This window comes from Pygocentrus nattereri, chromosome 15 (assembly GCF_015220715.1).
Source record: "Pygocentrus nattereri isolate fPygNat1 chromosome 15, fPygNat1.pri, whole genome shotgun sequence".
In the NCBI taxonomy this organism is placed as follows: Eukaryota; Metazoa; Chordata; class Actinopteri; order Characiformes; family Serrasalmidae; genus Pygocentrus; species Pygocentrus nattereri.
In genome coordinates, this window is record NC_051225.1 from 35,028,039 (window position 1) to 35,044,721 (window position 16,683).

A 16,683-nucleotide genomic window follows, 5' to 3' on the forward strand; every position below is an offset into this window, starting at 1 on the left:
CGTAAGTTGCACACAGCAGCAATTCTCCACAGCATTGGAAGAGACGAATACTAAGAGGTTCATGTCCGAAGACTTCCATGCATCTTCTATGAGTGCCTGTCAGTCCTCAGTCCATGGGTGTGTTTCTGTCTACTGCAGAAGCCAAGGGGCATATTCCTTCATGCAGGTGGCCTGGTGACGGCAGATGCATCTACTGCTAGATGGGGTGCTGTCTGGTTACACAGCTGGGCTTGAGGCAGATGATCCAGACAAGATGCTGACAGCATATCAACTTTCTTGAGTTGCAGGCAGTTTGACTAACTCAAGAATATTTTCAACCAGCCCTACAAGTGAAGCATATTCTTGTCCACACAGACAGCTTGTCCACAGTTTAATGAAATACTAATGTAGCACTAGCTCATGCATGTTACTGAACCTGGCAAAGTGCCTGTGGCACACCCCAGGTTTCTGCCCTTGATTAACACTTCAGCAGGTATGACCCACAATATGGCTGATGCCCTCTCACACCACATTTGGAACCCCAGCCACAGAAGACTGCATCTGGACGCGTTGTGGTTGTTTTAGCAGCAGGTCTGAGATGCATGGGTAGACCTGTTCACCTCATTGGACACAAAGACAATGAGGGCACATTAGAACACTGTCAACTGTGGCCCAGGACAGCCCATTACGTCACGATATCGTTTTCACTACCATTCTTTCCAGCACTGTGGGACAACAAGGGGGAAAACATTGTGTTTCTCTAGTGACCCTACAATGGCCAAATCAACCATAGTTTTCTCTGCTGCTGTCTCTGGTATAAGGGGTTCTGTGGGAACCTGTGCAGGGACCTCTCACAGCTGTGGGATCAGGTATGGCATCCATCCCCAGAGCACCACCAGCTGTGGCTGTTACCCTTGGGGTTACATCTAAGCTCTGTTCCTGAATCCCAGAGCCACCTCTACACTCTATATGAGGCTAGATGGAGGTCATTTACCAAAGTGATGCTTTCCTTTTTGCAGTCCCTGCTTGGTGAGGGAAGGACTCGCTCTAAACTGAAAGTTTATTTGGTAGCCCTTGCAAGCTCCGATAAGCTGGTGACCGCCTTTCTAAAGGGGTGAAGAGATTGCATCCACCCTGGGACATCTCCTTAGTGCGGGATTTCCTGTGTCACATGTCCTTTAAACCTCAGGCTGCTTTTAGGTGAGTTTCTTGAAAGACAGCTCTTATGCATGCTGGTTAAGTGTGTCTGTAAGCTACAAGCACTTTCCATTTCCTTGTGTCTCTAGTGGGGCCTGGATGGTGCAAATGTTTTGGTGAGATCTAACCCAGCCTTCTTACCCAAAGTTTTCAACCCTGGGTTCATTAGTCAGTCCACCAGCCTAGTGGCTTGTATGGACCAGTCTTATCCCAGACAGAACCATCTGTTCTCAGTTCAAGCTCTGAGGACCTATGTAACTGCACCAGCTGGACTTCACAGAATGCATAGGTTCTTTGTAAGCTGCGGCTCTCCTACTGGCTAGTGGATCAAGCTGTAGTAGCTGGACATCCGTGCAGTGGCCACATGGTCATTGCCGTGCACATTTTCCCACTTTTACTAGTACTGGCAGTTCTGTCCTTGTGTATGGGCTGCAGTTAAGTCAGTCCTCGTGACCTTATGGGTGGGTAGGACCCACTTGGTAAGAGCCACCCCTGGCAGTCAGGAGGGGCAACACATAACACTAGTTACATACAGTATGTAACTGTGGTTATGGGAGTAGTGGATGACTGCCAGGGGTGAATTCCTCGTTACTCTGACTTTTCAAAACCTGGGGCCTTATTGCAGAAAATTCTTAAGTCTGAGCTCTGCTTTGTTGTCATGGCAACTTCAGTTAAGACTGAACTTAGGACAGAAGCCATTACAGAACAATAGTTATTAAGTCTATTATCTTATCTCATTTCCAGATAAGAAAATGATGTTACAGAAACAACCTAAGTTGCCAAATATCCTAAATACTTCTTAATTTTAAGATGGCCCCAGAGTGTCTTCTGTTTAAATTGCCTGTTTCTATGGTGATACACAGCACATTTCATGATAAGTAGCATAATGGCGTTAGCCATGTTTTCGACACTGAAAATGGTGCTTTGACTTGTGTTTTTTTTTTTTACTTAACAGTGTGTTAAAAGCCCCAGACGCTGCAGACACAATCTCCACCATCCCCTTTTATTACCTTCCTGAGTTATTGTTGATGAAAACTCATCAGATAAAATATTACATTGATGGTGGTGAATGATGAGGAGACAGAGCTGAACATGTGTCTGTTAATTAGGAGGAATAATGTTAGCTTACTCGGCTAAAGCATTTGCGAAATAAAACTGAAACTGGGGAGCAGCGACACTCTGATTAACAGCATGAAGTGCTGACACAATATTCTTAACTTTTAGTTTATCGCGCTTTAGTTTTATTAGGTTTTTTTTACATCATTAACGTTAGCTAAAGTTAGTTGTCTGGCTAAGATGATGTTGATGTTTTTGTTGATGTTGATGATGATGTGTTTGTTTTAGCTGTGCCGTTGCTAGGAAACAGACAAGACAGTTGATTATAGACTTCAGTTGAGTAAGTTAAGATATCCTAACGTAAGATAAAGATAAGAAGAGATGCTGTGAGATAAGATTCCTAAATTAAGATTTGCTTACAAATTTGCTTAAAAATGTACAAATTTGTGAAAAATCTTATTGTGACTTGTCAGATCTTAAGTTAGGACAAAAAGCTAAGAATTTTCTGTAATACGGCCCCAGGTTCTGGAAAAAACCTATATATCCTATAAAACCTATATATATCACACTTCTGTTGAAAAAAACAGTTTGGCCCACTTTTCTCGGTCTGCAGCGGGCATAGCTAAACAATAGTCCACTTGGTAAGACCTGCCACTGGTGGTCATCAACTACTTACATAACCATTGTTACATACATACCTAGCATTATCTATGATAAACATAATGGTATGTTGTTATCCTTTTGGCCAATAGCAATTCATTGGAAAACTGCTCTTGCTACCTGTTATGCTCAAGTTTTTGTTCTGAGTTGAATGGTTACTTTTTAATGACTGACATGTTTGGAGGTGCTACAGTTTATGAGTTGTTGGGGGGGGTCTGAATTGTTTTTTTGAAAAGTTTAATTTGAAAAATTTTTTAAATGTAGTAGTCATAGCAGTTATGTTGTGCATGTACTGTTGAGGTTATTGCTGTTCATAGAGGACATATTTTAACAGTAGCTGGACAGGGGAAGAATTCTGTTCTTTTCTGTTTGTTTCAGGGCCATGCCACAGTGAGTGTGGTGACCAGGGCTGTGATGGACCAGATGCTGACCACTGCCTAAACTGCATCCACTTCAGTCTTGGTAACCTGAAGGCAGGGAGGTAAAACATAACATTTGACACTTGAAAACTCTCCTCTCTAAAGTTCTTGTTGTTAGTAATCATTTTAGTCACTGACAACAGGAAATGTTGCTCTGCTGAAGCCTGAAGAGTATTGATTCAGAGAGATTTCAGTGGCAAACATAAAAAACAGTTTGGGACCAATGATTACTGGGCATTTCCTTTTATCAGTGTGCTTTCTGCTGTGCAGTAAACATTGCGGTAACACCTAATTTGAACACAGCCATTACCCTAAGCCACTGGCTAGCTGACTAATTATTATCTACTGAACATAGGAGCTGTATTCTGATAAAAGACGAGACTTGTTCACTCATTAATTGGAATATTTTTTCCTCTGGGATGCTATCTGTTTATATATAAATATATATATATATATATATATATATATATATAAGCTAAATACTGTATCATATGCTTATCTCACCCAGCTAAGCATAACTCAGTGGTTGTTAGAAGAACAGTGTTGTTAGTGAATACTGAGTGAATACAGTCTTTCTTAGAAGATTTAAGGTGCTGCTCTTTTCTTTGAACTTTAAAAATCACACATCTGCAGTGTCACTAAGATTATATTTTCTTTTATCTCAGAAAGAGTACTTTTAAATTTGATTATAGGATCGTTCACCTTAATTTGGAAATATAATGAGAGTTAGACTTGCCTCACACTGCATAGCACAAAGAAATCTTTGTTTTTTGCTGTTGCTTCTTCATAATCTGGAATATTCCATGATTATTAATGTTTTCTTGCTGCTTCATTGAATTGCTTTCTTTTGGTTGCCAGTCAAAACACTATTATTTTGTTATCACTATTATATAATAATTACTTTTTATTATAACTAGATTTGCGTCACATCCTAACTGAGCACTGCTTGTGAGAGGTTTTTGTAAGCTTAACCTAAGATCTTTCGCTTCAATGGAGCTTGGAAATAAAGGCATGGAAACTAATAGTCTGCAAAGACAAATAGAGCCTTCCTTCTATTTTGAGTTGAAAGTATGTCTGACTGATTGGGAGTAATGACCAGTTTAAAGGTTCAAGATGCTTTTCTGTATTACTGCAGCAGTTCTGTTTCTGTCTCATCCATCTAATGTTTTGTCTTTTTTTCTTTGTTTTTCTTCTCTTCTCCTTTCTTTTCACAGGACCTGTGTTAGCCACTGTCCACTGGGTTACTTTGAAAACATTGAGGCACGACGGTGCAGGCGCTGTCACAGAGGCTGTGAAACGTGTGTGGGCCATGGACTCAATGAGTGCCGCTCCTGCCGAAGAGGCCTCTACTTCTACACAGAAGAGAACTCTTGTGTGGAGGCCTGTCCTACCAGCTACTTCGCAGATGAGGGTGAGTTCTGAGGAATGTGGATGTGGACTAGCTACAAATTAACAGCACCAAACCAAACCAAAAAAGACAGGAAAACTAAGCTCCATTCTCACTTCAGATCTGAAAACATTCACAGGGGTTACTGTCCCTGTCCATCCTTTCACTGTGTGAAGACAACTCAACACTATGAGTCTGAAAGGATATGTAGCTGAGTACTTGTGTTCCCTGAACAATGTACTAGCCACCACAAAGTCCAAATCTCAACATCACTGTATTTATTTGGAATTCATTGTAAAAAAGCAGAAAATGCAACCAACTTCTAAGACTGAACATTGAACGCTGTAATAAAAGCAAGGGAGACTCAAAATACTGAAACATTTGATATTATGTTCAGTTGTTGAGGCTTCAGTGTTTCAAATACAAATGTGCTTTACAGGCAGAGCTTTACGGTACTAATGGCTTGCGGAGCCTGATGCATGTGCTCCATATGTATTCGATATATCTACATGTAATATTATACAACAGTTTTTTCCGGCCACGCAAGCTGATTGGTTGAGATTTCACAATAACATCATGGGTTTTTCACAAACACTATATCATTCTGCTGAGACGCTGTTGCTAAGCAATGACTTTAACAGCTGTAGGAGACGCTCAAGCCGTTGAACATTTTTACTTCTTACTTTATGCACAAACAGAAAATGGATACTTTTAAGATCACATTTGACCGACAGCCGATTTGGTCAGACGCTGAAGATGAGACTACACTAAATTCCCAAACTGGCAGCTTTTCAGTCGGCAGCTGTAACAGAAGAACAGCTAAACAACTGGAACCAGCCAGAAATGAACCGAATAGCATTTGCCAAACAAAATGGGCTGTAAAAAAAGTATTCATTCACCCATCCAAATCATTGAATTCAGGTTTTCCAATCACTTCCATGGCCACAGGTGTATAAAGCCAAGCCCCTAGGCCTGCAGACTGCTTCTACAAACATTAGTGAAAAAATGGGTCGCTCTCAGGAGCTCAGTGAGTTCCAGCATGGTACCGTGATCAGACGCCACCTGTGGAACAAGTCCAGTCGTGAAATTTCCTCACTACTAAATATTCCACAGTCAACTGTCAGTGGTATTATAACAAAGTGGAAGCGATTGGGAATGACAGCAACTCAGTCACGATGTGGTCGGTTGCATAAAAAGACAGAGCGGGGTCAGCGGATGCAGAGGGGCATAGAGCGCAGAGGTCACCAACTTTCTGCAGAGTCAATCACTACAGACCTCCAAACTTCATGTGGCCTTCAGATCAGCTCAAGAACAGCGTAGGGAGCTTCATGGAATGGGTTTCTATGGCCGAGCAGCTGCATCCAGCGCAATGCAAAGCGTTGAATCCATTGGTGTGAAGCAGTGCCACTGGACTCTAAAGCAGTGGAGACGTGTTCTGTGGACGCTTCTCCATCTGGCAATCCAATAGAATCTGGATTTGGAGGTACTTGTCTGACTGCAGTTTGGTGGAGAGGGGATTTTGGTGTGGGGTTGTCTTTCAGGAGTTGGGCTCGGACCCTTAGTTCCAGTGAAAGGAACTCTTAAAGCTTCAGCACCAAGAGATTTTGGACAATTTCTTGCTCCCAACTTTGTGGGAACAGTTTGGGGACGGCCCCTTCCTGTTTTAACATGAGTGCACACCAGTGCACAAAGTAAGATCCATAAAGACATGGATGAGCGAGTTTGGTGTGGAAGAACTTGACTGGCCTGCACATCTGACATCTACCTAATAGAGCACCTTTGGGATGAATTAGAGTGGAGACTGTGAGCCAGGCCTTCTCGTCCAACATCAGTGTCTGACCTCACAAATGCACTTCTGGAAGAATGGTCAAAAATTCCCATAAACACCTTATGGAAAGCCTTCCCAGAAGAGTTGAAGCTGTTATAGCTGCAAAGAGTGGGCCGACATCACATTAAACCCTATGGATTAAGAATGGGATGTCATTCAAGTTCATATGCGTGTGAAGGCAGACGAGCGAATACTTTTGGCAATATAGTGTATGTAAACATCCACATGGTTTAATGATGGGTCCCAGCTAAATTTTAAATAGTCATGCCATTGTAGATATTGTAGAAAACATCTCCATCTGTTTTAAAAACTTTAAAATATTTTTTTCATTTTTAATATCAGATATTTGTTGTGACAATTCAGATGTGAACTTACAGCTTGTGTTATCTTGGTGATGACATTAATATTAAAGAGGATACACAAAGAATGTGGCTCGGAAGCACTCTATGTGTCTCGTAATATGTATAGTTCAGAGGGAAAAGTTCCACAGGTCTCTTTTTCAGCCTTTCTCCTTCTATACATTGCAGTTGCAAGAACGTTTTGTAATGCTACCTGGCAGATTAGGCTTTGAGTTGTTTATGGTAGATATTTATTGACCAGTTCTTGAGCCGTCAAACATGGCAGTCTTGAACGTGCACCATCTGCATCAAACTGAGCTGAGCTAAACTGTCTATGGAAATTGAGAGAAAGAAAACTTCTTGCATGCTTGCACAGGCGCACACGCACACATCCGGAGCCTTTTAGATCATTCTGTTTCATTGTGCATATGTATATGTGACAGAGGTAGGCTCTTTTTTGGGTTGTTGACTGATGTTCAGCCTTGTCACTACAAATCAGCATGTTGACTGGACATCTTTCATTTGTGGGCTCTGACGCAGCGAGAGAGGCAGCAAATAGCCTGACTTGCTTTATCGTTGTTTGCTCATGTTGACTGCAGCTGCTAAGCGCACACACATAGCCATGTGTATCAGGCAGATGTTGATGGAACGAGTTCAGCAAGTGTTTGAATGGGTGCAATTTCCACTTCTGACGAACTATGTCATTGCATCCAGATTCCTAAGAGTTTACTGAGTCTACAGTGTGAAATTTGAGATGATATGAAAACCTGGCTGATTGTTCACCCCTTTCACTCTGTCTCTGTCTCTTCTTCTCTCTGTGGGCCTCTGTCTTTCTCGCTGTCCTTCTATCTGCTTTCAGTTCAGAAACATTGTGTGAAGTGTCACGAGAACTGTATGAAATGCCTGCGAGATTCTGACAGATGTACAGCCTGCAATGAAGGCTTCAGGTAAGACAAATCACCAAGTAATATAGTTGGCCGTAATAATAAAAAAAAAAACTTGAATATTTGTTTGTTACATTGGCATAATTTCTCTGTTTCGTATTCAGAAAATTTGTCTTTTTTAAGCCACAAAATCCTAAACTATAATAACTTCCATCAACAAAGGCATTTGAAATGTTCAGTTATTGGTAATATGTAGAAAATGTAAAAAATAAATACTTATTTTGAAACTGAGGAGTCATTTACAAATAAACTTGTTAAAAATAAACTGTAGCTGATTTAGTTAAACACATCATAAACTTATGCCAGACATCAGCTCAGAGTGCAACAAACTACACTGCTTTCCACGTGCTGTTTAGGCTAAAAGAGCAAAGATGCCTCAGGAGGTGGAAGCACAAGTTTGATGAATCATCTTAAATATCTAAATATATAAATTCTATATTATATTATAGTATTTTTTGTTCTTGCTCTCATTAAATAGTTTTACAGCAGGTCTAATAGCTGATATCACCAACAGCAGATCTGTTTGTTTTTACAAAATCACAATCACAGATTTTAACTACTCTATCAGAAAGGAGTAGCCTTCACACACCACTAGTACAGCCGAGGTGCTGCCCTACACTAACAAGTTTATTACATTTTAGTTATTATAAATAAGCACTGGTAATGCTTTATTTTGAGTGGTCCTTGATGATTTATAAACTCTTAATAGATTATCAGTAACACAACAATATAGCCGTAGTGGTGCAACTGAATACATTGAAGTAAATATCTTGTAGATGTTCTGTTGATACATTAGTTACATTAAGTAGATATACTGTTTATATGTTACTTTCATTATGCAGAACCTAACCTTACCAGTCTTAGCCAAAACCTAACCCTCACCCTAGCCCTAATCCTAACCTTACCTTAACGTCAACCCAAAACCTAATCCTAACCTGAACCCTGGCCCTAATCCTCTCCCTAATCTTAACCTCAACCCAGTGTTTTTGACGTGTTACTGAAAGTCCGCTGAATGTTTGTTTCGTCTAGAATTACCACTCAATATAAACTGTCACCTAATTATTATTGGTTAAAACATTGTTTTTTAAAATGTTCTTAGTTTAAAATTTAGTGTTTTAAACAAACAGTATATCTTAACAAGATACCTCTTTATTGTCCAGTATTTTAAGAGTGATTTTAAGAATGAGTTTTAAGTATTTGTTCAGAAGTATCAGTGAGTATCTGAAGGCTGCAAAATACTGTTCAGGCCAGCCCTACATTTTTTTGTTCAGCATTCAACTCTTCCTGATATCTTGTTTGGATGGTCATATGGATTCTCAAGTTCTTTTAAGGGAAGACTCCACCTCAAAAACTAACAGTTGTAACCATTAAAATTTCTAGTGTCAGCATGAGAACAAGGCCATGCTAACTGCTCCCCACTAACTGGCATTTGCTGTTATTCATGATAGCAATTTTGGATGAATTATTGCTATAAAACGTTTTTAAATGAACTTGGCTGATAATGAGTGCATGCTGTAGATACTTAGGTAAAATGATATCATGTAGATTATGTTCAACATCTTGCATTCCGTGTTAGTTAAGACAGTAAATGTGGGCGAAGTATTCCTTCAAAGTGCTTGAAAATAAGTTGTATCTTATGGCTATTGCATTCTAGATCTGATTTTGTGTCCTGTGGAAAACTGCCTCGTCACAAAGAGCCATGTGGCAAGAAGGCAATGCAAGCAATGACTGTTAATTATACGAAACTAGTTTACTGTATTCTCTCTAGTGTTCTGTAATTTCTGTTTTGGGGTGTGTTTGTGTAAAAACACTGTTTATATGCAGTGGATTCTGAAATTGAGCTTAAGTGTGGTGGCTTACAGTGTCTAGCATACTGGTCCTCTTAATGTATGCTGTCTTTTCTGCAGTCTACACTGTCTGGCAGCTTCAGCCATGGAGGGCAAATCTTCACATGCCTTACGTCATGAGCTCTCCAAGAACCTATAGCACTTTTTCTGACTGGTTCAGAAGCTCTAGTTTGCAACAATAAAGTAGTTTGTGGAGCCTTTAGGATTATTTGAGCTTCAGATCCAGCGCTCCTCACGGTGAGTTCTGTGGAAAGACAGGAACATGAGAACATATTCACGCAGTTCAGATTTTGTTTGCCTTCTCATTTTCAACCACTGACCCACAAAGCCTCAGCTGCAGCAGGCAGTGGTCATCTAGATTACCACCGTTCTAAAACGGTGACTAGAGCTATAAGAGAAGCCACATTGCATCTTGTTCTCACTCTCTCTCTATTTGTCTTGCTGTAGCTTAGCAGGAATGACCTGCGTTCCAGAGTGTGCCAACGGAACCTTTTTTAACCTGGAGGAAATGAAGTGCAGTCCCTGCCACATCTCCTGTTCCACTTGCACAGGTCCTTTTACATTCACTTCTGCTCTGTTTTGTTTGTTCTGTTATGTAATATTCTCTTGTCTTATGTCCTTTTCTACAAACGGGATATTTCCAGTTTCCAGTATTGACAGTTCTATATACTGTGTTCCATACAATACCCTGTAGTATGCTATTAATTGGACCGAGTCATGCCTCAGAAATAAACATTAGCAATAGTCAGAAAATGTGTAGTGGGCTGTCTGTGCTGAAGGAAGTTCTCTCTAATGAACAGCTTGCTGAAGTAATGTGCTTTAAATTAGGCATGGTAATTGGCACAACGCTGTCTGAGTAGCACAAGCTAAACTGCCTACCTGTGATATACTCTTTTTCCACAAGCTTAATGATACCTAAAGTTCCATTGCTGTGTCTAGGTGACGTAAACGTTGACGAAGGTATCTGACTGATATTTGCCAATCACTACTGTGAATAAACTGAGGGACCAAACTTACCTTGCCAGCATTCAGATTACCTATCTTGCTGTCAGTGAACTCGTTAGAGAAGGGTGTTCAGCATTGCATCTGTCGCATAGCAACTGTGCTTTGGCTATGTTATGTAATGGATCGCTGACTTTGAATTAATCACATTATATAAAGAAATTTTTTTAGATGATAAAAAAATAAATGATAATGAATAGCTGGAGAAGCAGTGAGTAAAGGTGCTGCAGAAGGCACTGGATTCTTTCAATACTTTGAACATGATCATAAGAATGAAACACTATGCAGTATAAAAAATTTAGGCCCAATTTCTTAAAGAATGTAAATCTGCTGCAATTAATGCTCTTTGCCACCATAGCGAAAAGGAGCTGTAGCTCCTTCTTCCATGATAATGATGAAGCTGTTAGAAGGGGCTGAACAGTTCCAAACAGCTTTGATTGTGTTTGGCTGTGACACAACCAGTCCTGAGACCCATGTCGCCATCTCAGCCCAGCTAATTAGCTTAAGTCATTGCGCTCGCCTGCCCTGGAGAATCAGAGGAACACAAGACATTTCGTTCTCCAAGTCCATGCGTTACACCCGAATGATGTTATTGACCTGCAGCTCTGAGGAGAATACACTGACAGATTAAACCAGATCCGTGTATGTATATCTCATGAGATGACATTCTATGAGTGTATGGCTTAATTAGTTCAGCCAGAGCTCTTCTCTGCATCATCGACTGAGATTGCAGAGGGAGGGATGTTTTAGACTCTTTTTTGGCAGACGTGTGCATGTGAAGCTGTGTAATTTGGAAAGAGGTTTTACTGTTGTGGTTATGAGGGCTTTGTGACTCTGTATTTCTCTTGTAATCTACCCCTAGTTTTCAGAATACTACATTCATATTTGTGTATTTAAATGAAGACATAATTGATAAGGCAGCTTTATAAATTGGAAGTTAATGATTACCAGTGATCTTATACAATGTCTTATGCCCACAGAGTTTTCCAAATACACTGTTTCCAAAAGTATTCGCTTGTCTACCTTCACACGGATATGAAATTGATTGAGATCCCATTCATAAGCCATAGGGTTTAATACGATGTCAGCCCACTCTTTGCAGCTATAACAGCTTCAACACTTCTGGGAAGGCTTTTCATAAGGGTTAGGAGTGTGTTGGACAATGATGCTGGATGAGAAAGCCTGGCTTGCAGTCTCCACTCTTGGGTTGAGGTGCAGGCCAGTCAAGTTCTTCCACACCAAACTCGCTCATCCATGTCTTTATGGATCTTGCTTTGTGCACTGGCGTGCCGTCATGTTGGAACAGGAAGGGGCCATCCCCAAACTGTTCCCACAAAGTTGGAATCATGAAATTGTCCATTTGGAACACCTGAATTCAATTATTTGGATGGGTGAATGAATACTTTTGGAAATATAGTGTATGAATCATAATACAGGGTGATTCAAAAAGATTCATCTGATTTCAAAGCACCATATTTTTACAACCGTGAGGCGTCTCAGAACCAGTCACATCATAGAGTTCATAGACTGTCACCGGAAGATGGCTCCCTTCAGTCTCCAGAGCGATGGTGACCCCTGAGCATAAAGCTCTGCAATGTGATTTTCAACCGCAGTGAAACTCCAACAGCTCAGAGTGTTCATGATTGGCTCCACAACAGTGGATGATCTCTGAAACTGAGTACTGTATATTCATACTGAAAGAGCCATAAGTACAGTGACACCTGACATGCTCAATCAAGTATGGGATGAATGTCTGTTACGTTGATGTCATCTGTACAGCTAGAGGAGGTCAAATTGAGCGCTTGTAAAATTACATAAACTTTATGCTCACTTAAACCATTTACAGTTTACTGCATTGTTCTGTAATGGTTTACAAGTGAAATAAATCATTTTGAAATCTGATTAATATTTTTGAATCACCCTGTATAACTGTACTAGATCATTTTTTAGTTAGCATTTTAAGAACGTGAAACTTATTGACTCTGTGTGCTGATACGCTGATACTCTATTGTAAAAAGATTACTTCTAAACCTGACTTAACTTGTAAACTTGTTCTGTCCTCTTCTGCTTTTCTCATAAAAGTATAACAGAAGACTACATAGTATTGTAATCATCAAATAAACCACATTTCCAGAATGAAAACATATTTTTATTAGGTTTTATTAGGGCTGTCCAAGTGTGTTAACACAATAAATTATTAATGCTATTGATTATTTAACATTAAAGCATTGTCCTCGTGTAACCCTTCAAGCCATCAATAGTAGTGCAGACTGATACCCAGCTGCACAAATATTCTGTGTTGCTTGGATAGAAACTGCAGTTGTAGCTGTCTCATTCAAATACAGCTTTTAAGAAGTGTTTACAGTGATACTTTCAAGGGCTTTGGCAGACTACGCTGGACAGTGCTCACAGGAACTCATGGATAAATTGACCAACAAACTAACAAAAGCAACAGCAAAGTAGAAAAAGCCTCCACTGTACCAAGAATATACAAACTGCATGAAGGCAAACAAGAGCTTCAGGCTGTAATTGCGGAAATGTTCAAACCTTTGAGTGTATATATGATATTGGCAGCCAGTGTTGCGCTCACTGGCCATCTGTGCTGAAAATCAGAAACTGTGTTAACTCTATGGAGTTCACTTGTCATGTTCAGGTTCATGTGAACCTGTTTTGAAACCCATTAATGTTTAGACTAAAACAGAATTTCAGATTTCAGTGTAAACTGTGCCTTCTTTTTTTGCAGGGCCTGGCATGGAGGAGTGCATTCAATGCGTACAGGACTTCCTGCAGCAGGAATGGAGGTGTGTGCAGAAATGCTCCTCTGGATACTATGAGGGCGAAGGAGCAGGGTCCTCACAGAGGATGTGCCGCAAGTGAGTCTCATGTCTTTCAGCATCAGTTTACAATAGCACTAGCAATAACATACTATAGATTGTTATCTTGTTGTTGGCAATTCTCATATGCCTGAAAATGTGGTTTGGTTTAAGCAAGAAACTCTGTTTAGAACAATAGCTAAATTCTTAAGTGCTGCATTTGGAACTGTTGAAGATGTATTTATGGTTTTATTAGCAGCAACATATTTAATTGGAAGTCTCTGAAATTTGATGCTCATTAAAACCCCTTAACATTGCTTTGAGAAGTATTCTAGGAGTATTTGTTGGACTTATTAGATGCAAATTCAGTCCAGGTTGCCATGCTGATGTCATTCTGTGCAAGTTCTAGTACTTAGGTCTCCAAGAAACCATCTCTGTGGACATCTGTGCCTAGTTAGAGGTGTATGCTGGCTGCTGAGATCACTCAGTAAAGAAACTCAGAGAGAGGCAGCGTTAAAGGGGAGACATACAAACAATGAAAACAAGATAGAGAGACAGAGGAGAGGGAATAACTGAATCCAGCATGAGAGAGTCTTGACACTGTCAGGAAGCAACATTGCTCATGCCCCATTTTCTCACTGCTTGGACACCATAGGAGAAGGATCTTTGCAAAATGAAATTTACTCATCAGTGTTCTCTGATGAGAAACAACGTTGTCTGATGAGACAAACGTTGGGAGTCTTCCACACAGTTCTGAAGAAATCCTGACTGCTAGCATAGGCACTGATGTAGAGAAAAATAAATACAGATGTGATATTCAGCTTCCTATGAGTAATATTAGCAGTCTGGCTTCCTTCTGCATACAAAAACACCTTTCAGACAGCCTAGCATCAAATATCCACCTAAAAGTGCTTGTTGTTTTTCAGATGTTTTTAAGCTATGAAGGCACTGAGGTCCGGACCTTGATAGTTTCAGGAGGATCGTGTTTTTTTTGTTGTTTGTTTGTTGTTGTTGTTTTTTTTTTCACTTTTCTCAATTCTTGAGATTAAATATCGAAACAGCACCTTTATAATAATGTGGCCAGGGCCGGGGCCACAGTGCCACAGACCTACCTAAATGTGGACCAAATATTTATTATGCAGAATTTTTTGTTTCTGAACAGTTTAATTAGCTTCATTGTAGAAAAAACGCATGTATCTACCCAATGAGCTTTGAGTGATTCTCAACTGACCCAGAACAGCTGTAGCTCGGCCATAGACTTTATATTCCCACTCTGTTCATCTCTGTACGAGATGCTACGCTACCCAGAGTAACTGATTTCTTGAGATGTTCAGGTTTGCAGCACACATGCTGTAGGCTAACATATAACATCGCTATGGTAAAAATATAACTAGCTAATGAGTTTATGAGCGCAATTAAAACATTAAGATTGTAAAATGCAAACCCTGTATTTCATATTTGTTGGGAGTACTCGTAATGTTGCTGGCTTAATCAGCATGATTAAGTCTAGCCCCAGTGCTCAGTTTAGGCTACAGGCTCAGTAGTTCGCAATATTAGCACTTGGATGAGAAATTAAAGTTGTACTATTTACTGTTGTAATGTTAAAGTTTATCTACACATAACATACTACAGCCAGCATGAGAAAGTTCACTGTTAACCAGCACATTGAACCAGTACATTACACTGTATTTTCCCTCACAAATTTGTTCCTAGTTACAGCCTTGGGGTGAATATGCATGTTTACAACTGGTTTAGCAACTAATTAATTTTCTTCATTTTGGTCAGAATTCCCCTTTACAGCTGACAAAGCTGTATTGATAGATTCTATTTTGGCTTAACAATATTTGGCTTGATGATCATGTTTTATACATCATGTGTTGCAGTTCATATGTTACAATATATTTCCCCTTCTTCATCTCCATAATTGTCAATAAATCAAGGGCTTGCTGTGCAATCTGAGAGATCAGTGTGAACCAGCTCAAATCTCTTACCTCTTATGCAGCAGGGGTGAATTTACAGCGCTATCACCCTGTTTTAGATCTCTGTAATGGGTCACTATAGCTGCCTGTGCCCTGTGGCTGATAAATCAGGTGCCTCTTGCTTTATGAAAGCTGTCCAAAGCAAATAGTCCCTTTTAAAGAAGGTCATTGATGGTGAATGGATTTTCCTCTGAAGGAATGGAAAGGTTAGCCGGTATATATATGGTTTTGTGCCTATATTTGTGTGCGTGTGACTGGAAAGAGGTAAAGGTGACGAGAGCAGACAGCCGTAAAATAGAGGTAAAGTTTGACCCTGAGGAAAAATGTTCAGGGCACAGGGCATAAGTTAAAAACCATGTAATACTGCGAGAGTGACAAACACACACTGTAAAAGGTGCGGCCATTCCTCAAGGTCATAAGCAGAGAGCATTTGTTAATGGAAATGCCATAGTCGTCTGTGTGAAGTTTTGTTTCCTGCTGCTAATTCCTTTCATATGGTGCTTGAGTCTCGCAGAAGTTCAGACCCCTCAGAACAGGGCTGTCTGGGTTTATCCTTAAAGGGCTGGTGAGGCTACAGTAGCACAACTGATTCTACTTGCTTAATGAATTGGTCAGTCTTCAATTGACTCATCGATCATGTGAGCTCCTGCTTTGTTGGAATGAAAACCTGCAGCCACACTGGACCTTTGCAGGTAAGATTGGACACCCCTGCTTTAGGTGACAGCAATACGATAAGTGTAGCTGTGCAATTATCACACATCTTTACAGGTATCACATCTTCTAGAATAGGAAATATGAAATGGTTAAAAATATAATCCTGTCTCTGCCCTTTGTCTTTTTACACACTTTTGAGTTTAAAAGTCAGCCTGTTCTTCTTACGGAACACTTTTGTTTGTGATGTTGCCATTTTTTTTCTGAGGCCTGAATAAATGAGATGACTGAGTTATTGGAATTGATATTTAGAGTTAATATTCAGTGCTGTCAGATCACAGCATGTGAAGGAAAAATAAAAAAAACATAAGGAATTTTTTTTTATGGTAACTTTTTCCTGGGTTCATACTAAGTCATCAGATTGAGTCCTAACTCTAAAAGTCACTATGTGTTCTCAGCTGTTTAAGTTATCATTGTTCTAAGAGCGTGCTTAGAGGTAAAGCAGCCTCACTTTTGAGGTTGAACTTAAGATAGAACCTGCAGCATCCAGCATCCATGAACATGTTCAAATTATCTCAGTTTC

General features: G+C 40.0%; 1 protein-coding gene across 2 annotated transcripts in view; it reads left to right on the forward strand.

Moving 5' to 3' along the window:
• The window catches only part of pcsk6 (proprotein convertase subtilisin/kexin type 6), a 65,502-nt gene that overhangs the window by 40,658 nt on the left and 8,161 nt on the right, over positions 1 to 16,683 (forward strand). Inside the window, exons 15-19 of one of the 2 annotated variants that reach the window (XM_017699550.2) lie at positions 3,271 to 3,373; positions 4,526 to 4,722; positions 7,724 to 7,811; positions 10,103 to 10,206; positions 13,401 to 13,530. In XM_017699550.2, coding sequence (XP_017555039.1) covers positions 3,271 to 3,373; positions 4,526 to 4,722; positions 7,724 to 7,811; positions 10,103 to 10,206; positions 13,401 to 13,530 — 622 coding nt within the window. Of the gene's footprint in view, positions 1 to 3,270; positions 3,374 to 4,525; positions 4,723 to 7,723; positions 7,812 to 9,715; positions 10,029 to 10,102; positions 10,207 to 13,400; positions 13,531 to 16,683 lie in introns of those variants that run through there. The other variant, XM_017699551.2, reaches the window with a different exon arrangement.